The sequence below is a fragment of the Arvicanthis niloticus genome, chromosome 4 (assembly GCF_011762505.2).
Source record: "Arvicanthis niloticus isolate mArvNil1 chromosome 4, mArvNil1.pat.X, whole genome shotgun sequence".
Classification (NCBI taxonomy): Eukaryota; Metazoa; Chordata; class Mammalia; order Rodentia; family Muridae; genus Arvicanthis; species Arvicanthis niloticus.
The window spans coordinates 74,959,447-74,983,736 of NC_047661.1; the positions used below are offsets into that span (position 1 = coordinate 74,959,447).

The 24,290-nt window shown below is 42.2% G+C and overlaps 2 protein-coding genes and 1 long non-coding RNA gene across 6 annotated transcripts in view; 2 read left to right on the plus strand and 1 right to left on the minus strand.

Annotated features, from left to right (window-relative positions):
- Arnt (aryl hydrocarbon receptor nuclear translocator) overlaps window positions 1-9,711 on the plus strand; it is a 65,066-nt gene extending 55,355 nt beyond the window's left edge. For 2 of the 4 annotated variants that reach the window (XM_034500873.2, XM_034500875.2), the window contains 10 exons: window positions 103-177; window positions 905-1,056; window positions 3,564-3,674; window positions 3,847-3,925; window positions 4,250-4,361; window positions 4,535-4,637; window positions 4,996-5,143; window positions 6,161-6,323; window positions 6,965-7,131; window positions 7,821-9,711. In XM_034500873.2, the coding sequence (XP_034356764.1) occupies window positions 103-177; window positions 905-1,056; window positions 3,564-3,674; window positions 3,847-3,925; window positions 4,250-4,361; window positions 4,535-4,637; window positions 4,996-5,143; window positions 6,161-6,323; window positions 6,965-7,131; window positions 7,821-7,910 (1,200 nt within the window). In that variant the 3' untranslated portion in view covers window positions 7,911-9,711. The remainder of the gene's footprint in view (window positions 1-102; window positions 178-904; window positions 1,057-3,563; window positions 3,675-3,846; window positions 3,926-4,249; window positions 4,362-4,534; window positions 4,638-4,995; window positions 5,144-6,160; window positions 6,324-6,964; window positions 7,132-7,820) is intronic. The other 2 variants (XM_034500876.2, XM_034500874.2) reach the window with 1 other exon arrangement.
- Window positions 4,619-18,859, minus strand: LOC143442059 (uncharacterized). The gene is made up of 3 exons (XR_013109952.1): window positions 18,723-18,859; window positions 9,891-10,051; window positions 4,619-4,757 (listed from the first exon to the last, which is right to left on the minus strand). It is a non-coding gene; the product is annotated as an uncharacterized LOC143442059 (long non-coding RNA).
- Ctsk (cathepsin K) lies at window positions 11,713-23,379 on the plus strand. Its single transcript, XM_034500882.2, has 8 exons — window positions 11,713-11,725; window positions 13,154-13,274; window positions 13,763-13,885; window positions 13,972-14,127; window positions 14,956-15,174; window positions 20,762-20,927; window positions 21,141-21,246; window positions 22,838-23,379. Exons 2-8 carry the CDS (start codon window positions 13,155-13,157, stop codon window positions 22,935-22,937), a joined length of 990 nt encoding a protein of 329 aa, XP_034356773.1. The 5' UTR covers window positions 11,713-11,725; window position 13,154; the 3' UTR covers window positions 22,938-23,379.
- Window positions 23,380-24,290: the final 911 nt, after the last annotated feature.

The following is a 24,290-nucleotide window of genomic DNA, read 5'->3' on the forward strand; positions in this document are numbered from 1 at the left end:
TATAGTAGGATAGCGAGAAGAAATGACATTCACATCTCTAGCAGATGGCAAGGCGGGGTAACCATAAGAAGTGTATATTTTACTTCTCTGTCTCCCTTCTAGGAGCTCTTAGGAAAGAATATTGTAGAATTTTGTCATCCTGAAGACCAACAACTTCTAAGAGACAGCTTTCAACAGGTAACACTTCTTTCCTGGTTTGGGTCTGTGTACATATTTTGATCAATTCTTCAAGTTTATTCTAGATAATTACTGATCAGTGTTCAGTTAAGCACTGTGCTGGATACTATACTTTTATACTTATCTTAATTTCTAAGAAATATAAAATGATAATACTTTCAAACTAGACAAAGTCCAGGGTATCTCTGCTTTGGCTTTATCCAGTAAATTCTCTTCAAAGCATTTAAAATATTGTCTGCTTTATTGTTTTATTTTAGATTATAGCAGGAAAATTGTCTCAAAATTCTTTTATATGTAATTGAAAGTTAACTCAGTTGTAACTAGCTGTAATTATCAGGCATGAACTCTTGAAAATACTTAGAGAATATAAGTTTTGAGTTGAAGAGCTGGGATTAATGAGTAAAGTGTAAAGTGTATTTAGTGTCACCCACCTGGAATTCCTGGTACTAACTTACAAAGCTGTTCATTGAGTATGTCTGCAGCAAACTTCAAGGGAAACATGGAAACAGTCACTTCTGTGCTCCCTCTTAACCATACAGTTGTACAGACTGCAGCTCTGGGAAGATACCTGATAAATGTCCCCCTTAATTTCCTCTTCCTCCTTGGAACATTGAAAAAGACAGGTGCTTCAAGGGCAGCGACACGAGTCCTAAGATTGTAAACATGGCAAGATTATTACTTAATTTTCTTTTTTTTTAAGTCCACTGATGGATGAAAACCCTTTCAGGTGGTGAAATTAAAAGGCCAGGTGCTGTCTGTCATGTTCCGATTCCGATCTAAGAACCGAGAATGGCTGTGGATGAGGACCAGCTCCTTTACTTTCCAGAACCCTTACTCAGATGAAATTGAGTATATTATCTGCACCAACACCAATGTGAAGTATGCACCTTCAGTCTTTTCCCTCTGTTGGGTTATTCATCCTGTAGCCACTCCTAGAGTAGGGTGGGGGTGCAGTGGGGCAAATATTAGCTTTATCATGCTATCTTCTCTTCAGCTTGGACTTGCTAAACACCATCAGTTTGAGATTCCTCATTTAACATTTAAATTTAAATTTAATTGATATTCCTTTCTATAGGAATTGATATAGTTGAGGTGGGGAACAGGTGGGTTTTAGTTGCTGTTGACATCTATTTAGTAATTTGTGTATGTTGCATGGACATGTAACAGCATGTATGAACATCAGAGCACACCTTGCAGAAGTGGTTCCCTGCTTTTACCAAGTAGGTCTCAGGCATGGAATTCAAGTTGTCAGCTGTTGGCTGACATGTTTCCCACCAGGCCATCTCATTGGCTCACGGTAGCCTAAATGTGAATAAGCAGCAGTAGTCGGCACTATGGGCAGTGCTTTCATTGCTGCCCAGTCTGCTGCCCACTGCAGTGTGCTCAGTGAACTTTTTTTCCTAAAAGATTGCAAGTAAAGTTCAAAGATTAGTTCTTAAAATGGAAAGGTTCTCATTTCAGCTAAGTTTTATTTATTTTGTTATAATTTTACTTTCTCTTAACTAATTTACTTATTGTACTGCTGATGGTCGAGCCCAAAAGTACAGAAAGCAGGCAAAGTTCTGTACTACTGCATTGTTTCCCTACTTCAGGATTTTAGGGGGAGGGGAGTTATGTTTGTTTGTTTTTGAGGCAGGGTCTCACTTTGTAGTCCAGGCTGGCTTTGAACTCACAGATACCCACTTACCTCCCTGAGTGCTGGGGTTAAAGGTGTGTGCCACTTGGCTCCAGGATTTTGTTTTATCTACCAATATTTTGCTGTAGTCTAGGAGGATTTTCATCTGAAACAAAGTTGGGCAGACTTTTCTATGAAGGACAGGATAATAAAGATTTCAGCCATATGTAGGCCATATCATCTTTACTGCAACTACTCAGTATGAAAACAGGCACAGAAAACATGGCTGTGCTCTTGCAGTCTTTGTATATAAAACAGGCAGTGGATTAGAGCTGACCCATGGGTCAGAGCTTCCTGCAGAGCATAGTCTTATCTCATTTTATTAATTTCTGTTCCTTTCTCTAAGCTTTTTGTTAGTTGTGGTCTCGTCTGGTTTGGTTTGGCTTTTTTTGAGACAGGATCTCTATGTTGTCCTGGATGATCTGAAAACTCACTAGACCAAGCTGGATTTGAACTCACAGCAACCATTTTTCTTCTACCTCATGAGTTTTAGGATTTCAGGTGTGCACCACCATTCCAAAGTTTCAGCTTTGTTTTTTTCCTTTAATTTTTTAAAGATTATTTTCTTTCGCATGTATGAGTATTTTGCCTACATGTATGTCTGTGCACTACGTACTTGTTTGAACTAGAGTTGGTGATATTTATGAGAAGCCACATTGGTAATAGAAACCAAACCTGTTCCTTTGCAAGAACAGGAAATGCTTTTAATCACTGAGCCATTTCTCTATCTCCAGCCCCTAGTTCTAAACTTTTTAAAACAGTTTCTTGAGGTATACTGCACAGGCTATGTATCCCACCCATTACACAGACAGTTTTAGTTCATTACACAGTTGTTCGACTGTTAGAACCATCTATTTTCAGAACATTTGCATTCCTACTCTAACCCTAAGCCCCCTAAAATTGGCCATTCTCTCCTTGCCTCTGAAGTCTTAAATGTCTAATATACTAGCTCTGTAAATCTGCTTGTTTTAGAGTTACCCTGTAAATCACAGAATGTCGTTCCTTTATATATCTCACTATTTTCCTGGTTCATCATGTGGTAGTTTGTTGCTGGTGGTGTGAATCAATATTCCATCATATGGACATAGGTTTTTGGTTTTTGCTTTTTAGTTTTTTTTCATTGTTTTAAGCTTTCTTGCTTCCTCTTCCTCCTCCTCCTCCTCTTCTTCTTTTTCTTCTTTTTCTTCTTCTCTTCTTCTACTTCTTCTTCTCCTCCTCCTCTCCTTCCTCCTTGCCCTCTTCTTCCTCCTCTTCTTCTTCCTCCTCTTCTTCTTCTTCCTCTTCTTCTTCCTCCTCCTCCTCCTTCCCCTCTTCGAGACAGGGTTTCTCTGTATATCCCGGGTTGTCCTGGAACTCACTCTGTCTTTCTTCTCTCTCTTAAACATACACACACACACACACACACACACACACACACACACACACACGCATACACACACACACACAGCTGAGAGAGAGGGAGAGGGAGAGAAAGAGAGAAACAGAAACCAAAATATATAAACAAAAGACCCAATAAGACAAAAAATGCCCAAACAGAGCAATATGAGACAAACAAACACTCTATAAAAGTATCACTGAATGCATAGGTTACCTATGGCACTGGACTAAGATCTATTAGTAGTTGCTCACCTTTTGGTCAGTATGTGGAGTTGATTGTATTGAGTCATTCCTTGTTTCCCCTTTTGTGTTCTTGTCTACTCTGTTTTCCTAGGAACTCCAGCCAGGAACCACGGCCTGCACTGTCTAACACAGTCCAGAGGTCACAGCTAGGTCCGACAGCCAATTTATCCCTAGAGATGGGTACAGGGCAGCTGGCTTCCAGGTAAGAAATGGTGAAATAACCTTTCAAGCAGTTACTAGCTAGGTGTGGTGATGTGTAATCACATTTTTTGTTGTTGCTGCATGTGGTCCATTTTTTAAAGTCCTTTTCTCCAAATTCTTTGTTAAAATCTCCTTTTCCTCTATCGATCCCCACACTGATGTTTGACATATAGGCAGCAGCAGCAGCAGCAGCAAACAGAATTGGATATGGTACCAGGAAGAGATGGGCTGGCCAGCTATAATCATTCCCAGGTGAGTATGTACTTTTTTCCTATAAGGAGACAGTGAACATTTCTTTAAAATGTATCTCAAGGCTGCCAGAGTGGTTTAGTGGTCAAGATAGTACTGCTCTTGGAGAAGGCCCAAATTCGAATTCCTAGTAACCTCAGGGGCGGTTCACAACCACCTGTGACATTAGCTCCTTTGTAGACGCTGCATAGACACATACACATAATTAAAAACACAAAAATAAATCTTAAAAATAATATTTATCAGTGCCAGTGAGAATGTTTGTTCTATATAAAATTGAGCATTGTTGATTGTTTTTACTATTTTATTCCATGGGTTTCTATCCAGCCTGTGGCAACTGCAGGATCAGAACACAGCAAGTCCCTTGAGAAGTCAGAAGGTCTCTTTGCTCAGGACAGAGATCCAAGGTTTCCAGAAATCTATCCCACCATGAGTGCAGGTACAGGTTTCTTCTGCAGACTCCTTTTACAGCTGAACTTGATTATTGCTGATGGGACTGCCTGATCAACATACCTCCACTTAAATTACAGTACTTCATGAATAAATAGGACTTTATTAAACTATATGCTACAGCCCCTTGATGGCCCTCCCCCAACTCCTTTTGGTCTACAGATCAGAGTAAAGGCATCTCCTCCAGCACTGTCCCTGCCACCCAACAGCTATTCTCCCAGGGCAACTCATTCCCTCCTAACCCCCGGCCGGCAGAAAATTTCAGGTGAGCCCCATATGTGTGTGCTGCTTGACAGGGCTCTGCGGATTCAGTTGCTGAATCTACATGTCATTCTTCTCTTGCCTTCTCTGGTCACTTCAGACAAAGCAGTAGAACTTACTGGACCTAGGGTGAGACAAAGAAGCTGCTTATTCCTCCTGTTTTTTGCACCTATTCTATTGCCTTGCTCTAGGTTCCATCTCTCTGTGTGGTCAGTGCGTGACTGTCAGTCTTTCTTGTGTTTTTAAATTTATCAGGTTTTCCATAACTCCAAGAAATCAGAGGAATCTAGGGATAGAGTTTGTCCTTTGATTCATAGCTTCTGTGACCTTTTAACCTTCACTTTTCTATTTTTCCCTCCTAGGAATAGTGGTCTTACCCCTCCTGTAACCATTGTCCAGCCATCATCTTCTGCAGGACAGATATTGGCCCAGATTTCTCGGCACTCCAACCCTACCCAGGGATCAGCACCAACTTGGACCTCTAGCTCCCGCCCAGGCTTCTCTGCCCAGGTAGCGCCTCTTATGTATCTGACCCTCTATGTTGTTGTTTGTTTTTTGAGGTCTTTTTTTCCTCCAGGTAAATTTATTATTGTCAGATACCTCCTTTTCAATTCCTGTTCATCTTTTTTGAGAGCAGCTAGATAATTAAAATACCAGAGGTAACTTGAGAAATCTCATTAGAGCCTATGGTTTTCATATACTCAGAGCTGGTCATTCACAACAGTTTGAACAGCTTTGATTTCAGGCTTGTTTGGAGTAAATTCAAAGAGTTTGTCTTTGTTTAGGACTATGTAATATAGTACCAAAGTAAAAAATTAGTAATTGTATTCATCTATTTATGAAAATATAGTATTCATCTATATAATATATAGTAAGTATGTTAGACATATTTATTACTGTGTATTTCTCTTGTATAAATAATAATTTAGAAAAGTTTAAAAAAAAAATGAAAACTCAAACCTGGCTCTAGAATTGCTCTCTATACAGCCTCTCTCTCTGTGTGTGTGTGTGTGTGTGTGTGTGTGTGTGTGTGTGTGTGTAAAAATACACAGGAAGGTCATCCATGACTTTATTGGCCAGGATGTGCAGTGATATTGAAGATAGTTACACCATGGTTTTCAATCAAGCATGCATATATTGTCTCCCTAAGGAGTTCCTTTTAAAATTGTGGCATTTACAACTGTCTTTAGAAATTATTATTTCACAAAAATGTTAGAGGCGATAACTAATTTCTTAATAAACAATATAAGTGGGTGTGGCAAAGTACAGCTTTAATTTCAACAAAGAGGCTGAGGCAGAAGCATGGACCTGGGCCACATAGTGAGATAATTCTTTTTTTCTTTTTCACTTTTATTTTAGTTGCCTGAAAAAATTAGTTTTAGGAGGAATTTGGAATTAATCAGAAGTTTACAGGTAGAGGCAGGTAACAGGTTGTATTTGGAAGAATGTAGTGGTTGATGAGTATTGACTTACAGGAATGCAGTGCACAGTTAATATTCCCTTGTTCTGTATCCCTGTTCTCTGCAGCAGGTGCCCACCCAGGCTACAGCTAAGACTCGTTCCTCCCAGTTTGGTGTGAACAACTTTCAGACTTCTTCCTCCTTCAGTGCTGTGTCTCTCCCGAGCGCCCCCACTGCCTCACCCGGTACTGCTGCCTACCCTACTCTGCCCAACCGTGGATCCAACTTTCGTAAGTGCAGACAAGAAAGATAACTGGAAAATCCAACTACGAAAGAAGGAGGACTTGATAGTTGTGATTGTTTCCCCCATGTCCTGTATTTACTGACTGAATTATAAGGAAATCTATGGTCTAGGTCTGTTTGAAATTAAAAAAACTTACACGGGGCCTGTTGAAATGGCTCATTGGACAAAGTGCTTGACACACAAACCTGATAACCTGAGTTCGGCCACCAGAATACATGTACAGGAAAGAGATGATTCCTCCACCATGAGCCACAGTACACAAGTTCACATGCACCATACACAAAGCAGGAAGAATCTTAAAAATCCTTATAAAAACATGCTATATGAAAACCATTCTATCTCCTGTAATAAAAACCATGTGAATTATTTTAATATTTATGACAATATTACTTAATATACATAATACTTAATACACTTCATAGACTGCATATGGAAATGAACAAAGAATGCTTCAGAAATGCTATCTAGGGAAGGAAACTTAATGTGAGTCTGAGTTTTGAAATAGAAGTGGCACTGACTAGCAGAGAGAAGAGCAGAAGGTATCATATGGAGATTACTGCCTTATATGTAGTTTTGTGCTGGTTTCTCCTCTCCTTTAAAACTATAAATGTTTATCCTTATGTCTAGCTCCTGAGACTGGGCAGACATCAGGACAGTTCCAGACCCGGACAGCAGAGGGTGTGGGTGTCTGGCCACAGTGGCAGGGCCAGCAGCCCCATCATCGGTCTAGTTCCAGTGAGCAGCATGTTCAGCAGTCGGCAGCACAAGCACCTAGCCAGCCTGAGGTCTTTCAAGTGAGTGGATAATAAAGACTTAGAAAGAGGAGTCAGGGAAGAGAGGGAGAAAGAAGCATATGGTACTGGTTAGGGTTGTACAAGACGAGGCAGAAAGGAAACAAGTCAGTGATTGAAGCAATTATAAACAAGCTTTAACGAGACCAGCCGAAGTTACTGATGTGAATTAACATGTAAAAATGCTGAAGAAAATTATTTTAACTCTTATACAGAGATTTACATCTCAAAGTAGTTATGGATTTAAATAGTATAATACAAAAATATATGAAGTAGAACATACTGATTGTAGGTAAAAGTATCTGTTTCCTTTGAGGGGACCACAAGATTGAATGCGGTCATTTTAGAGAAGCTAGTCAGAAAGACCAAAAGAAGGCAACACAGGGCTAGGTTGAGCACAGATGTGATGAGATACATTTCAGGTATGCCTGTAGGGGTTAAATGAAATGTTGGCATGCATATTTCTTCCGCTGAAAATATTGAGGACTACAAAAGAGGAAATAAAGGAACTTAGGAGGAAGGTGGAACAGAGATGAGGAAAGAGGCTGAGATAAGGAGTGAGTTCTCAGAAGAGCAAGGCTGAGAGAACTCGGTGGCTCAGGAATGGTGGTGGAATGGGTGGGGGTGGGGGTGCTGGGAGGGACTCATTAAAATAAGGGTATGTGACCCAAGTCTAACCTTTTTCTCATTAGGAAATGCTGTCCATGCTGGGAGACCAGAGCAACACCTACAACAATGAAGAATTTCCTGATCTAACTATGTTTCCCCCCTTTTCTGAATAGAACTATTGGGGTGAGGATAAGGGTGGGGGAAGTCACTGTTTGTTTTTAAAAGCAAATCTTTTGTAAACAGAATAAAAGTTCCTCTCCCTTCCCTTCCCTCACCCCTGATATGTACCTCCTTCACCCCTTGACTCTCTGAAGTAACATTATAGAAGGAATTAAATTAATTGCCCAGGCTTTTAGGATCCTCTGAAATTTTGAGGATAGGTGAGGTTAGAATTCCTGTCCTTATATCTTGCACAGAAATGATTTGTACTGGAGTCAAGGGGCAGAGTAGAAGAATCTGACAGCCACTGATTGGATACTGTGGCTTGTTTGGATAGAAATTCTGAATAGAGTGGAGGAGAGGAGAAATATCCTCATAACTGAGGATCATGAAATGGTAGGGTGTATGTGGAGCCTTAGGAAGTGAGCGGTCTCCAGAAAGAGACCTGAAAGAGCATGAACGTGTGTGTGTGTGTGTGTGTGTGTGTGTGTGTGTGTGTATGTGTGTGTGTGTGTATGTGTGTGTGAGAGAGAGAGAGAGAGAGAACATTTAAGCTCCTATGTTTTTTTGTTCTTTCTCCCTATTAGAGAGTATATGCAAAATTTGTCCCAGACTTTTTTGTCTTTATGCTTGCTCTTCAAAGTGTCCTAAGAAAATTAATTTTTCCAGGTATTTTTCTATTTAGTGTTGCGGCCAAAGAGTATTTAAATTAAGTCTTTGCTGCACTTAAATCCATATCCAGCCAAAATGGAACTGTAAGCCAACACCCAGCCTTCTGTTGATAGGGTTGGTCTGACACAGACACATCCAGGGATCACGCTGGATCACTCCTGCTCTTTGGTGCTTTCAACTTATTGGGAAGATCTGCAGATATTACCAAAATAGGCTGGCTACATAAACAGTCAGAAATCCCAGACTTGCCCATAAGAATAATGCTGCATTTTTCTGTCAGAGTCACATATGTGTTCTGGAGAGGTTATTTCTGCATGGAAACTCAACTTCTTGGATTAGCTGTATTGAGTGAAAGTCCTCACTAATGAGTGTGTAAACCAAATAGAAAGCCCTCCTGCACAGTAGCCTCTCCTTCCTGTCACCAAAACAACTTTAGGCCTTCTGAAGTTTAGTGTTCTTTGCTCCTTCTCCAATCTTGAAATTGGGTTTTGCTTTAGAGCACAAATGGTTAGGTGGACTTAAATTTCAACTGGGTCACTTGATAATTATAGCCATAGAAATGCAGATGCAGGTTTCTGCTTTCGCCCTTTTTCCATCCTCAGGTGAGTCTCCTAGATCAGTAGCCTTTTTTTTTTTTCCCTTAAACTGGCTCCTGTCAAAGATTAAGTTAATATGGAAGAGATCTATTATGTGTATTGATGGGGGATGAAGAGCCCAGGTGAGAGGCTCATGGAGATGCTGAGGGAATGTTACTAAGTTTCCCTCTGTTTGTCTCCAGTCTGGTGCCAGGTAATAGAGTGGAACAGGAGGCTATTTTTTTATGCTATGTGCACACATACAGTATACATATATATTTATATCACATTTTACTGAACCAAAAAGTTGGGTTTCCAATGAAATACTTGTTTTTTAATAATCAACTTGTTTTTAAATGTGATCTGAACTATAATGTACAGTTATTACAGGGCTTTTGAAGAAGGGAGGGGAGGGAAAAGTTTCTCTGAGGGGTTTGTTCTGCTTTTTCTTCAGGGTTTTATTTTTGATTGTTTTTTCTTGTTGGCCATCTGTGCTAAGCCTTAACAGTGGCAAAAATAATGACATGTAGCAAAGATTTTAAAACAAAGTATTTTTTTCTTTTATAAAGTGCGTTGTGTTGTGTTGTGTGATATTGATTGCGGCTCCCTGACCTCATTACAGACATGCACAACTAAACATTGTTAAGTGAGCGCCACACACACAAGCACAGCGTAGTTGAGTCTTCATGTCTGGAGTCGGAGCTCACAGGGCTCTGATGACTCGGCAGCCTGTTCTCCTTTACCCACCTGCTCCTGACACATCCGTGAGTGGTCAGACTACGGCTCACACTGTCTGGGAGTGGGGGTTGTCTCATCTCGCAGAAGTTGCTGGGGAGTGTTCTTGGATTTGAAGCCACAAATCTTCCCCTGATATCTTCCCCCAGTATGTTCTCCGTATGTTCTCCCAGCTAAAAGGAGATAAAGGAATTGTGAACTTTAGTTTAGATGTGGACTGTGCTCTCTCTGCTCCTGTGGTACATTGATAACTCTAGAAATCCTGGGGTCTGTGCCAGGAATCCAGAGTCCCTCATTTCCTAATTCCTCACATGTGTTTGTGGAAGTAAATGGAGTTTGGGGGTGTGGTTGGCCAAGCTAGATTCTTATGACCTGTCACATGCCTGGATTTTGCGGAAGCACTTGGAGACTCTTGTGACTGGACCTAGTTTGGGATTTTAAAGATTGAGATACAGTACTCATCAGACATTCTACCACCTGAGAGTTTAGCATTAGAGTCACATGTGTATCCAGTACTATAGATTCAAGTGTTGTAAACAATTAGGTGCTACATTGGGTCAATTGTCTTTCTTTGTGTTGGGTGTTAATCCTTGGGCCTCATAATGTTAGGAAAGCCCACCACCACTGAGTTATATTCCTCAATCGTCTCTTAGCTTTTTGTAAATACTTTTATCCTCCATTTATTTATTTAATGTATGTGAGTACACTGTCGCTGTCTTCAGACACACCAGAAAAGCATTGAACCCGTTACAGATTGTTTTGAGCCACCATGTGGTTGGTGGACTCAGGACCTCTGGAAGAACAGTCAGTGCTCTTAACTGCTGAGCCATCTCTCCAGCCCTATAGAGCATTTCTTAATGGTTGATGGGAGAGAGCCCAGCTCATTGTGGGTGGTGCCATCCCTGGGCTGGTGGGCCAGCCATTTTTATTTTTCGACAGGATCTCACTAAATTGCCTAGGCTAGACTGAACTTTGAAGTATGATCTTACTTATTTAGAGATGACATCTGTATGGCCCTGGCTGGCTTCAGACTCACTCTGTAGACTGATCTAGCATTGGCCTCAGGAGAACCATCCTCCTCTGCCACCCAGTGTGTGTGTGTGTGTGTGTGGAGGGAATAAAGGTGTGCCCACAGTCAGCTATGGTTTTGCTTTAGCTTCCTGAGTAGCTGGGATTACTATACTATCACACACACTCAACTTTCTGGCCACTTTTAAGCCATTTCACCTGGACTTTGTGGGCAGCTCCTCTCTCTGTGCAGCCATAATAGGTGAGAAAAACTACTCCCTGACCAGGAGCAGTTAATAGCCAACAGTCACAACAATTTTTTAAATGTTAAAATTAGAGCCTTATATTTCTAGCCTTTGATCCCCACCCCACCCCCATCTCAGAAGAGGATCTGACACAACGTTGGAAACAGTTCAGGGTAAGGAAGTGGGTCAGGACTAGAAGGGTTGAAAAGATGGAAATTGTCAGTAAGACATTTTGAGGGAGGATCGAGTCATCTAGGGCTGTGTTCTTTCATCTCCCCACCAAAGCCTCAACTGAATAGTGTGCTGTCTTACTGTTGCCCCCAAAGACAGTCAGATGAAACTAAACACCCAGCAGCTATCCACACTGGCATATGACACTGCACACACACAAACATTGTGCACATGTGTGTCCTTCCTCCCTAACTCCCCACTTTTCATCCTATCCCTGACTCCCTCCCTTATCCAAATTTTCCAGCCACTGCTGGAGTCGACTTCCGCAATCCTTACAGAATAAATCTAGCACTCCTAGTCTTCCCCTCACAGTAGCTACACTTCCTGTCTGAAAAGAGCCAGACAACAGATTCTCGACAGCAGGTAATGTTTTTAATTTCTGGATCTTTTAGCATCTCGTTCTTGGCAGTTAACCTTATTTTAAGAAGAGAAAGGATATAGTGAATCGGGATCAAATAATTTAAGTTCCCTGAATGATAACATAATCTTAGTTTATTTTTTGGCTAAATGTGTCTGGAAATCTTTATGATTCTCTATGTGAATGAATATGTGGCTGTTGGTAAAAGCAAAAGAAGAGGATTCTGTAAGCCTGTTTTAAGGGTGGGCTCTTTCTGAGTTCTCTTTAACTTAAGAGTTAACTGATTCCTGGGGAAGGATAATTAACAGCCACCTCCAAGCCTTTAACACTACAGTTACTGCCAGATACTCTGTTGCCTTGCAAAGAGTCCATAAAAATGTAGTCAGTGTTGTACAAGTCATATGATGTGCTGGTGATGGGAAGTGGTTTTTAAACTTAAGAACTTGCAATTAAGTCAACACAAGAAATGCCTGGAAAGCCGTGAGCTGTGAACTTGGTCGTTTCAGAATATTGTCCTTCCATCCTCCATCTCCACTTACATGTCTGAGGCTTTCACTCTGTAAAGCAGCCACGTCGCTGTTTGGAAAAAAGAAAAGAAAAACTACTTACCCGTGACATCTGGTTAAGATTAGAGCCATTTCCTGCCTAGAGAAGGTTGAAAGAAAAAAGTGGACAAGGCAAATGAAGATACAGTGAATGAATCATAGATAAATTCTATCAAAATGGTCCTGTTTTCTCCCGGCAAGGAAGAATACCATGGACAAAGTGTGAATTGAATTGTAGCTAGAACTCTGGCTCTGTAACTACTCTGACTGTGCTTATTCTGTCCATGTGCACCCTTACTGGAGGTACTGGGGAAGAGAGCCACCAAGCCTTTCTCAGTTACTTCTACCCACTGTGGTTGTCTAAAGTGTGTGCAGTGTTGGTGGAACATCCAGAGTTACAATGATTGAAGTCAGATGATCCAGCACCTCCCCCAGCTTCTGTCTGCTTTACGTGAAAATCGCCTGCAATTTCTTGTTCTCCAGATACAGCCAAGTGTGCCTGTCTTGTAGTTCAAAAGAAGGGATTCTTGGGCATAGTGGCTCACACCTTTAATCCTGGCACAGGGTGGAGGGGGGGTAGATCTTTAAATTCAACGCCATCTTGGTCAACATAGTGAGCTCAGGGCCAGCCAAGACTTACATAACAAGACCCTATTTCTAAAATGAAAGTGTATGTCTGTGTGTATGTGTGCGCGTGGTGTTCTTTTGGATTTATGAATCCCTTAGGATTTATGTGTGTGTACAATTTTCTGGTAGAAAATTCATTTTTAAAGTTATTAAGAGATTAAAAGCCATTTTCCTGATAACCTGTCTGCCACCATTTGCACTTCTGAAGTCACCTGTGAATTTCTGCCAGTGGAAATCTCCCCTAATTATTCCTTTCACCAGGATGTGGGTGTTCAAGTTTCTGCTGCTACCCATGGTGAGCTTTGCTCTATACCCGGAGGAAATGCTGGACACCCAGTGGGAGCTATGGAAGAAGACCCACAGGAAGCAGTATAACAGCAAGGTGCCCAGGGGCCTGCAAGGGGAGCCCATAGGAGGGCTTGGATGTGGGACTTCTGCCTTAGCATCTAGATTCCCTTTAAAACACTTCTATGCTTTACCCCAAGGAAATAGTCTCTGTTCTCTAATTCTGCAGCTAGCTTTTACTTCTGTGCTTCAGTCCTGATTTCCACATGTTTTAGCTAGAGGGGTAGCTCAGGAATGAATCACTTACTGGTCTAGCATGTACAAGGGACTGAGTCCAATGCCCAGTACCATAGATGGGGCTGTTTGGTGTGTATGTGGAGATAGCTCTTTTAGGGAATACTTCTCATAGTAATGCCGTTACTCTATGATCTCTCGAGACCTTTGCATAGGTTTTTGTATGTGTACTCTTAAGAGTCTATAGTTCACCAGTTAGATTGTAAATGTTTTCTGTTCATGTAGCATGTTTCCTTCTAAAACCACCTATATAGCCACACAGTCTACAAATTGACTGACTATCCTGTTTAGGTGGATGAAATTTCTCGGCGTTTAATTTGGGAAAAAAACCTGAAGCAAATCTCCATCCATAATCTTGAGGCCTCTCTTGGTGTCCATACATATGAACTGGCCATGAATCACTTGGGAGACATGGTGAGTTGCCTCCCAGATCCAGGCCCACCCACTGTCTTTACCCTGGTCTGTCCCTGCTAATGCTTGGTGTCATTTTTTTGTCTCAGACCAGCGAAGAAGTGGTGCAGAAGATGACTGGACTCAGAATACCACCCTCACGTTCCTACAGTAATGACACTCTCTATACTCCAGAGTGGGAAGGCAGAGTCCCAGACTCCATAGACTATCGAAAAAAAGGATATGTTACTCCAGTCAAAAACCAGGTGCTTTCTTGTCTGTGTTTGAATCTAACCTGAAGTGTGGTATATCTCATGCTACAAGAATATAGCATATTCTATTATTTAATTCATTACCTATTTTGTATATTTAGGATTTTTTCTACTTTAAAATTTTTATACTAAGCTGTGGGCTAAAGATTCAAGATTTAAGGTGCTGTCTTGATCCTCAAGAAATTCTTATTCTTAAAAAATAGAAAATCTCATAAAGAGAAAATTGTGCAATCCAGGAGAGCAGATGCTAATAGTAGCTGACACTTTGTGAGAGATTGCTGTGCATGCTTAGCATCTACGATTCTCATAGGAATGAGATCTCCTGGTGCTCACAGGACTCTCATTAACTCTCATTAAGTATCCCTTACTTTCTTGTTTTTTGAGATAAGGTCTCTTGTACAGGCTGACCTCCAACTCAGTCTATGGCTGATACTGACCTTTTGGCCTCTGGTCCTGTTGCCTCCTCTATTCAAGTGATGGAGTTACATGTCTGTTCAAGCAAGCCCAACTTATTTTCATGTTAAAGGAGGCTGAGGCACAGAGTTCAGTAACTGATTGAGATTATGTTTCTAGTATGCACAGTCAGGGTGCATTCTAAATTCAGGAGAACTGTCTCCAAAGCTGTAAAGTCCTCACTGTACTTGACTTCAGTTAAAGGAGACAGTGGTCACAGTTGTCATCAATGGGGACAATAACAGGGCTTCACAACAAAGATAGCATTTGTGCTTGACGTCATAAAGTGCATGGAGTTTTATCAGGATGGCAGAAGGACACGCCCTCTGTGAAGAGTGATGACTGACAGTTTCTCTGTGTGTCTCTTAGGGCAATTGTGGTTCCTGTTGGGCTTTCAGCTCTGCGGGTGCCCTGGAGGGCCAACTCAAGAAGAAAACTGGTAAACTCTTAGCTCTGAGTCCCCAGAATCTTGTGGACTGTGTGTCTGAGAATTATGGCTGCGGCGGCGGCTATATGACCACTGCCTTCCAATATGTGCAGCAGAATGGAGGCATTGACTCTGAAGACGCTTACCCATATGTGGGGCAGGTGAGAGTGCCGCAGTGTTCGGCCCTGTGCTGCTTCTTCCCCGGCATGTAGCCTGTGTTGTCCTTGAGCATACTGTGTGGCTGAAAACAATGCCGAATTCCTCTTACCTCAGGCTTCCCAGTCCTGGGTTGGCAGGCTTGGGCCCCAGACATGGCCATCCTGCTCTCTTAACAGAATTGTTTCCATAAAAGCCAAAATTCTCATAGTCTTTGAAAACTTGGAGCCATCTCTTCAGCCCTGTAATGTTTTAATACAGTTGGGACTGATGGGAAGTAGAATTCCTTGTGATATGGGCCTTTAAAAGAGGAACTGCAAGTTTCAGTGATGAAAATGTAGGCAGCTGTGTGTTAAAGTGTATACTCAGTGTGTTTTCTTAAAAGGTCAGCTATTCCTTCCTATTTAAGGAGCTGTCACAACATAATCAAATTCATACTGCAGTATGTAGCAAAACTAAGATTTTATAAAATGTATTATTGTGTGTATCTGTACATATGGCATCTGTGTGTACGTCCAGGTGGGCTGGTACCACAACATGCATGTCAAGTACAGAGGGAACTGTGGGTTCTCTCCTTCTGTAGGTCCTGAGGATCCAGTTCTAGTTATTAGGCTTAGTTAGCTAAAGTTTTGCCAACCAGGCCATCTCGCCAGGATCCGCCAGGATCCGCCAGGATCCTGCTTATCCACACAGCCTTTCTTCCCGTGCACCCGTGTAAGATGGAAACTAGAGAACATTACTTTGGAACATAGGCACCTGGGTGTGGAAGCATATGTATCTTTACATTTACTGTGTAATGCCAAACTGTTGCCAGAAACTACACTCCTATTGCAGTATACATGAAATCCCCCTGACCCACAGTCACGTCTTCATCGGAATGTTTTCCTGGTCATTTGTACTTCTTCTAGACTGATAATGAGCGGCCCAGCGTGGATGCCTGTAATTCCAGCACATGGGATGTGGAGGCAGGAGGATTAGGAGTTTAAGATCATACTAAGCTACCCTGGTGAATCTGAACATAGCTGATCTAAACTACATGAGACCCTCTATGAGTGGATGATGGGACGAAACACCAAAATCTGAAGTAAAGAAGGAAAGACCCTCTATATAGAGTCTAATCTGCTACCTGTTGATTTACTGACATTATTAAATATATTTCCCACTCAACAATTTAAGGATATATTTGAGAAAAGTATATACCAAAGAACCAATAATTAGTCACTTAACAAATGACAGCTTATGTCTTTTTAGAAGTTTTTTTTATGCATATAAGGTTTTTGCCTGTATATATGTACATATATCATGTGTGTCCCTGGTGCCCCCAGAGGATAGAGGGACATTGGATCCCCTGGAACTGTTGTTACAGATACCATGTGGATGCTGGGAACCAAATCTGGGTCCTCAGCAAGAGTGGGCACTTATAATGTCAGAGCTGTCCTTCCAGCCCAGCTCCTTGCATGATTTGTCCAGCATCACACCCACTGGTTTGTGGGAAAATGCCAGGCCAGTTTTCTTTAGTTCATTCACAAGATACTTTATTTCATTTGTAGATTGTATATTTCATTTGTGCCCCTTTCTTCTTGTCTCTCTGGCTCTGTCTGTCTGTCTGTCTGTCTGTCTGTCTGTATTTCTTTTTTGAGACCATGAAGTGCCAAGGCTTATAGACTTTGAAATCCACTTGTATCATGCTGAGATTGCAGGGATGTGCCACTATGTCTGGTTGATCTGAGCAGTTTAATGCTAGAACCATGTGGCAGAGAACAGATTTTGAGAAATTAAGGCAGTAAATCACTGTAACCTTAGACCATCCCATAAACTTCTGTCAGTACTGTTGGTATTTAGATATGTGTTCTTTTAGATTCAACCTTACGGTGTTTAAGGTCTAGTGTGTAGGAGAATGAGTTTCCACCAAAAGCAGACCACCTTGACAAGATCTCATTCTGTGAGGCTTGCAAAGCATGTGTTTTGTCAATTTGAAAAAAATTAAAAAAGGGGAATGGTGTTCACTGGTGTAAAACTGACTGCTCCATAAGCCTGTTTTGGCTTGTGTTGGTTTGGGGCCTGGAGCTGGCCCCTGTTCCCGTTTCCCTGATTATGGGAAAGGGTGTTTCCTTGTGAGTCTCTTTTGGACCTACATTCACTAGCCCAATGCCTTCCACATTTGCAAAGTGGGCAGAGCCCAGCCTGTTTTCTGGGCTGTCTCTGGGTTAACTCATTTTCTGCCTCACAATCTCTTGCAAAGTGTCTAGGCTTGCTACATTTAAAACAGGCCTTTTGGTTTCTACTTGCCAAAAAATCTCTTACTGATTGTCCTTGCATAGCAGCAGCCATAGCTAAGCCCTGTTGGTCGGAGGGCCCTATGTCAGAACAGAGTCTGATATACCCTGTAAGGTCTGTCTTTTTCTGTAGGGCCTAATGGCCGCTTGGCAGGCAGGATTGGCATTTTCATATGCAACTTGTTTCACATAATCTACTCCTGCCTCTGTATTACCAAAAATCCTCCCTGCTGTTGTCATTAATTGATGAACAAAATCAGAAAATCGTTCATCAGGTCCTTGTCTGATTGCTGGGAGTTTGTGCCAAGACTTCATGGCTGCATTTTGAATCTGAACAAATAAACCTGGGTCATACTGCATCTGGTTATCACTAGAAGCAAATTGCCCTTCTCCTACTAAGGCATCAAAGGACCAACCATTGCCTGCCTGAATGTTTCTCCTAGCTGTTTCTTTGCAATTCTCATGATACTCTGATTTCCAAATAAGATAGTCACCACCGCTAAAAACTGCTCTCACTAACATACTCCAATCACTAGGAGTCAGCCACACCTCTGCAGCAGACTCTAAGATTGCAAGAGTAAAAGGAGCGGTGGCACCATATTGTAGTACTGCATTTTTTAAATTCCTTAATAATTTGAAAATTAAATCCTGTGTGATGTCTCCAAGCAACCCCTTGATTGTCTCTGGTCTCTGATACAGGGAAAGCCTCAGCGTCTCCTTCCTCTGGCTGATCTGTGGCTAAACTTAAGCTAGGTGATAGAGACTGTCTTTGGACTCTGGTTGAGGAACGCAAGGAGCCGGGGGATTTTCACAGTCTACCACTTGAGACATCTTCCCTGTCCTTAATTTTTGTAGCTGATTCATTAAGTCCTGATATTCTTTTTCTAACTCTATTTGTTGTTTAAGAACAGATGTTTTTTCCTGTAACTCCCATCTGGGATCTATAACCACCATCTCCATTTCGGGAGCATTTAGAGGTGGAGGTGCATAGGGAGGGGGTCTTCGGGAAGAGGGCCATTCAGGGTTGTAATGTTCAGCTGCCTCTTCCTCTAGGTCAGCACAATCTGACTCTGACAAATCGTCATCAACCTTTGGTTGTATTTTAGATTCTAATTTTGGATAAATAGGTTTCTTTTTATTTTGAACATGAGAGATAGCATTTAAGAAACGAAACAAAAGCAGACAATTAACACACGTGAGCAGTAAACAACAAAATAAAAACAGAGTTCAGTTCAGGCTGACTTATTTCTTGCCACATTTTCATTAACATGACTTACCTTTCTTGATGTGGCAGATTCCCGCGGTGATCACCTTCATTTCACTTCTGAATTTTTAGATCCTTCTTCCAGTAAGATCCCTCACTGGGTCTCTCGTTCTTGATGCCCCACAAAAATGTTGAGAACTGCTCTACTCCACGTTTGGGGTCCAAAATGTCTCGGACCGTTCTGTCAATGTTGGGACCCACACTGCCAAAAGCCTTGGGGGCTAAACTGCTAGAGCACTGCCCCAAGCTGCTCCAGTCTGCAGGTCGGGGTTCAGCAAGAGAGAGAGTGAGGACGGACTGGAAGAATGGAGACCAGACAGAGTGTGATTCAATCCCGTTTATTCTTCAGTCTCTCTTCCTAGTCCAAGTCCCAAGTCTTGAGTTCCTAGTCCCTAGTTCCTAGTCCTTGGTGCCTCCAAGTTCCAAGTTACTTCTTCCAAGTGCTAAGTGCCTAATGTCTAATTCCAAGTTCTTCCTTCAAGTGCCAAGACTCAAGTGCCTAATACCTAATAATCTTCTTCCTCAATGCCTAATTCCTACTCCAAGTTGTACTGTCTAACCTAATTCCTAGTTCCAAGTTGTACTCTTCATTTCTTCTGTCTGCCTCTGCCTTTTATATGTCTCACTTCTAAGCCACGCCTTTAGGTCATGCCTTTAAGTCATGCCCTTAGGTCTTGTCTCCAAATCTGATCTCTAAGTCATGCCCTTAAGTCACACACCTTTAATCTCACACACCCAAGGAAAGATCCTGGGTATCTAAACTAAGATGTTATCAGAGTGTGCTCAGCTGTTGCATGCTGATGTAATCAAGTCTCTTGTCAGGGTATATGGCTCAAGATGGCTGCAAGGATGATAGCTGCCTTCTGTCGGCTCCCCACACTCTTGGAAGGTCACAAGCTAAATTACTTAGCTATTAATTTATTGTCATATCATGTGCTTGTTCTGTCTCTGATCTAGCTAAGACTCTTGTTTTTTAATGTCCTTTTTTTTTTAAGATTTGATTTAATTTTTTATATATCAGCACACTGTTGCTGTGTTCAGACACACCAGAAGAGGGCATCAGATCCCATTACAGATGGTTGTGAGCCACCATGTGGATGCTGAGGTTGAACTCAGGAGCATTCAGTGCTCTTAACCACTGAGTCGTCTCTCCAGCCCCAGCTAAGACTCTTTACCTCATCCTAACACCCCTGAGTTGTGTACAGAGGGTTAAGACCATCTCTTGAGCTGGGTTTGGTGTTGGCAAACTCTCCCACAGAGCAGCTGATACCTTCCTGCCCCCCTGAAGCTTACACATAATACAGGCAGAAGATAATTTGTGTTTTGAAAAACAACCTCTTATTTCAAATATCTTTCCCTGTCCTGCATTAGTGAAAATAGTCTCTCAAGATGGGAGAAGTGGGTCGTGCTCGTAATCCCAGCAGATGGAGGCAGAGGCAGGAGGACCAGGTGTTTAGTCATCACTGTTAGCTATGTAGTGGATTCAGAGCGAGCTTAGATTACATAATATACTGTCTCGAAAAGAAAGAAAAGAAGATGATGACAATAACAAAGAATTGGAGAGATGGCTCAGTGATTAAGAGTACTTGCTTTCTCTTCCAGATACCTTAATCTGTTCCCAGTACCCACATGAGACAGTTTATAACTTCTTGTCACTCTAGCTCCCAGAGATTCAGTGCTTTTTTTCTAGCCTTCAAGAGACTGTATACACACATAGATGCATATACATACATAGGTGCACATACCCCCCCCATATACAGATAGACAAGATACACAAATACATACATAAAAAGAAAAAAGTATCTTTTTCTTCTGGAGTTGGTTTTTGTGAATGCTAGAAAGGAGGAAACCATTTGATTTTTTTTTTAACAACAAAGAAAAAGGTCTCTTGCTGGGATTACATCTCCATACCTAGCTTCTTCTCATAGTGTTCTAAAACAGTATAAGACCTAAGGACTAGTTGGTTGCCTCCTACATTGGTTGAATTTCTTACCAGCTCATTACCAGTTGATTGACTCTGCTCCGATTGCACCTTTGATTATTGTTTCTCAGGATGAAAGTTGTATGTATAATGCCACAGCAAAGGCAGCTAAATGCAGAGGGTACAGAGAGCTTCCTGTGGGGAACGAGAGAGCCCTGAAGAGAGCGGTGGCACGGGTAGGACCCATCTCTGTGTCCATTGATGCAAGCTTGACATCCTTCCAGTTTTACAGCAGAGGTGAGCACCTCTTCCTGTAGAGCCCCTCTTCTAGGGTGTGGGTGTGGCCCCGGACATCTGAGTGCTTCCTTGTCAGAGCCAGACTCCACCTGCTGAATCTGGCAGCTGCCTCAGTTCAGGGGGGGTCACACAGGGCCCTGCCCATGCAGCTCAGGGTGTCACATGGGGCCCTGCCTACATTGTAGAGAACCTTATCCACAGTTTGTTTTGTAGGTGTGTACTATGATGAAAATTGCGACCGTGATAATGTGAATCATGCAATGTTGGTGGTGGGCTATGGCACCCAGAAGGGAAGCAAGCACTGGATAATTAAAAACAGGTAACAGTAAGGCACTGCTTTTGCCGTTTAACCACTGCTGTAGCAGGAAGCCTCACCTCCAGCTTCCCGGTATTCCTTCCAGGCTCACAATTATGAAACTAACATGTGATGGGTGGACAATAAAGCTCAAAGTGTATGCCGGACAGCCACTCCTTGGGCAAGAGGCTTAGTAGGTCGGACACAAGGAGATGGGCAGATGTTTGTGTGGGTCTCTCGCAGCCCAATCAGACTTGACTGACATAAAGACCAGTTCAGTCCCCGTGGACTCATTTGGCCCGATGTTTTAGTTTGGTTGGTTGATTGGTTTTGAATTTTTTAATCCTGTAGCTCAGGCTAGCCTCGAGCTCAATATGGCCCTGAACTCTTCAAACTTGTCTTACTCCACCCTCTAGATCTCTCTCCCGCTTCAGTCTGTCACGTACTCTGATTTTGAGTCACTTTGTCATGTCACATGGTACCTTTCCGTCTATCTCCCTGTCACATCCTTCCACCATCCCACAGACCCAAAGTTGGCTCGTCCTTCAAGTTCAGCCTCACACACCTCTGACGTCACACTTTCCTTTTCTTTCACCTCTCCCTGTCTCCTCTATCCTTCTTCCTTCTCCCTCTGCTTTTTGAGACAGGGCCTCATTATATAGCTCCTGCTGGCCTGAACATGCTATGCAGGCCAAGCTAGAATGGGACTCACACAGATCCTCCTGCCTCTGCCTCCTCAGTAGTGTTGGGGTTACAAGCATGTGCCACCAATCCTGGCCTCCCTCTCACCCTAGTCTTCCTGTGTAGCTATGGCTGTCGTGGAACTCTCTATGTAGGCCCAGCTGGCCTCAAACTCAGATCGCCTGCCTCTGCTTTATCATCTTTGTCAGAAGCAATCTTTAGTACCTTTAAGACCTGTCTCAGTTTCTTCTGTTGCTAAATATTCTGATAAAATATTCTGATAAAATAACCAAGGAAGAGAAGGCTTATTCTACAGTTCCAGGGTACTGTCCATCATGGCAGGGTGAGCAGGCAGCCAGAGCTGGTAGCCGCTGTCACATCCCGTCTGTGATCTGGAGCAGAGCAGTAAATGCGATGAAAATGATGAATGTGTTCTAGTGTTCTAGTGTTCCTCTCGATCTCTCCATCCATACAATACAGGATCTGTACAGGGAAATTCTCCCACATCAATCAACAATCTAGATAATTCCCAGAGGCCCATCTCCAATTGATCCTAGATTAATTTGGCAATTAACACTGACTGTTACAAACCCAACCTGGATAGTGTGCCTTCTTTCCACATACTGACTTTATTTTTGTTTTTGCTGGTTTTTCAAGACAGTTTTCTCTATAGTTCTGACTGTCCTGGAACTCCATGTAGAGACCGGGTTGGCCTCAAACTCACAGAGATCCACCTGCCTCTGGCTCTACCTTCAGAGTTTTGTGATTAAAGGCATGTGCCACCACTGCCTTTAAACTCTTTAAAGTAAAAACCACCGTACTCATTATATATGTATATATGATCATATATCATCAGTACTTAACAAAATACGGTAAGTGTTTTAAGGACTATATAAATTAAGATGCTATGTATTTTTCTTGATTGGTTCTACAGCTGGGGAGAAAGCTGGGGAAACAAAGGATATGTTCTCTTGGCTCGGAATAAGAACAACGCCTGTGGCATTACCAACCTGGCCAGCTTCCCCAAGATGTGATTCGAGCCAGCTGGCCCGTCTGTTCTCCCGTTCCTTCCTCGATGGTGCAAGACAGTGATGGCTTTGGAAGAGAATGGGCGTGGCACTCCTGAGATGGACACATGGATGCTAAGATTGTTTCAGTTCTCCTCTCATTGGTGCTTCCGGTGACACCTCTACTTCCCTTCTCTCTACCCAGGGCCCTTTTCTTTGTGGACACAACAGGGCACTTTCTGAGAGCTGTGGACTCTGCTGATAGCTGCTGCAGTCCTCCAGCAGGCTGGAGGACCAAGGTGACCTTCCCAAGCCCCTGTCTTCTATATATGCCAGTGCACATTTCAGTCTTCTGCTGAGATGCACAAATCTATTCATGATTCTTTGACAAATTTACATGATATAAAAAAAAAATGTATGTTTCCTTCTTTGCATTTGAAATAAAGTATCTCATTTACAATTTAATAAAGAGCGCTGCGTTCACATTATGTTGGTTATGTGCTAGCCAGCGTTAAGTACTTAACGTGTCATGAGAATGGGAAATTTCTGGGATCAATTGGACCTCAGAAGTTTCTCTCAGTATTGAAAACTGCCTGTGAAGCTGGACACAGTGGTCTCTGCCTGTGGACCAGCGCTTGAGAGCCAGAGACAGAAGGATCACAGCAATAAGTGACATGGATACCTGTACCTTCTGAATCTAGGTTCCCTGAAGTTGTTTTGTTTTTTGTTTCATTGTATTTGATTTTATTTTGTTTTGGAGGCAAAGTCTCAAACAGATAAGACTGTTTTCTCACTAGGTACCTGAGCTTAACTATGAACTGAGCTCCTGGACAAAGCTTTTTTTTTTTTTTTTTTTTTTAAAGGGCTGTGTCCCACAGGTTGAGAACCACGGCTATAGCATAAATTAGCACTACCTGTTTTTCTGTTTCTACAAGTACTGCTATCCCATGGAAGAGTTAGCCGTTACAGAATATTCACTATCATGTACTCTTTTAAATGTTTAAAACATTTTAAAATTTAATATAAATATTTTACCTTCATGTATGTCTATGTACCATGTGCCTGCCTGGTGACCACACTGGACAGAAGAGAGTCAGATCCTCTGGGACTGGAGTGTGGATCCTAGGAGTCAAACTTGAGGCCTATGGAAGAGCAGCCAGTTCTCTCAACCTCTGGATACTCTCTCCAGCACCCCTGTTATACACACTTATTTCCTTCTTTGTAAACCCCAACCCCACTTTTTTGTCCTGTAAGTGGACATACCAGGTACAAAGGTGGTTGCACACACCTTTAATCTATGACCTCTGTGAGTTTGAAGCCAGCTTGGTATCTACAGTGAGTTACAAGACAGCTGGGCTACATAGTGAGATCCTGTCTTAA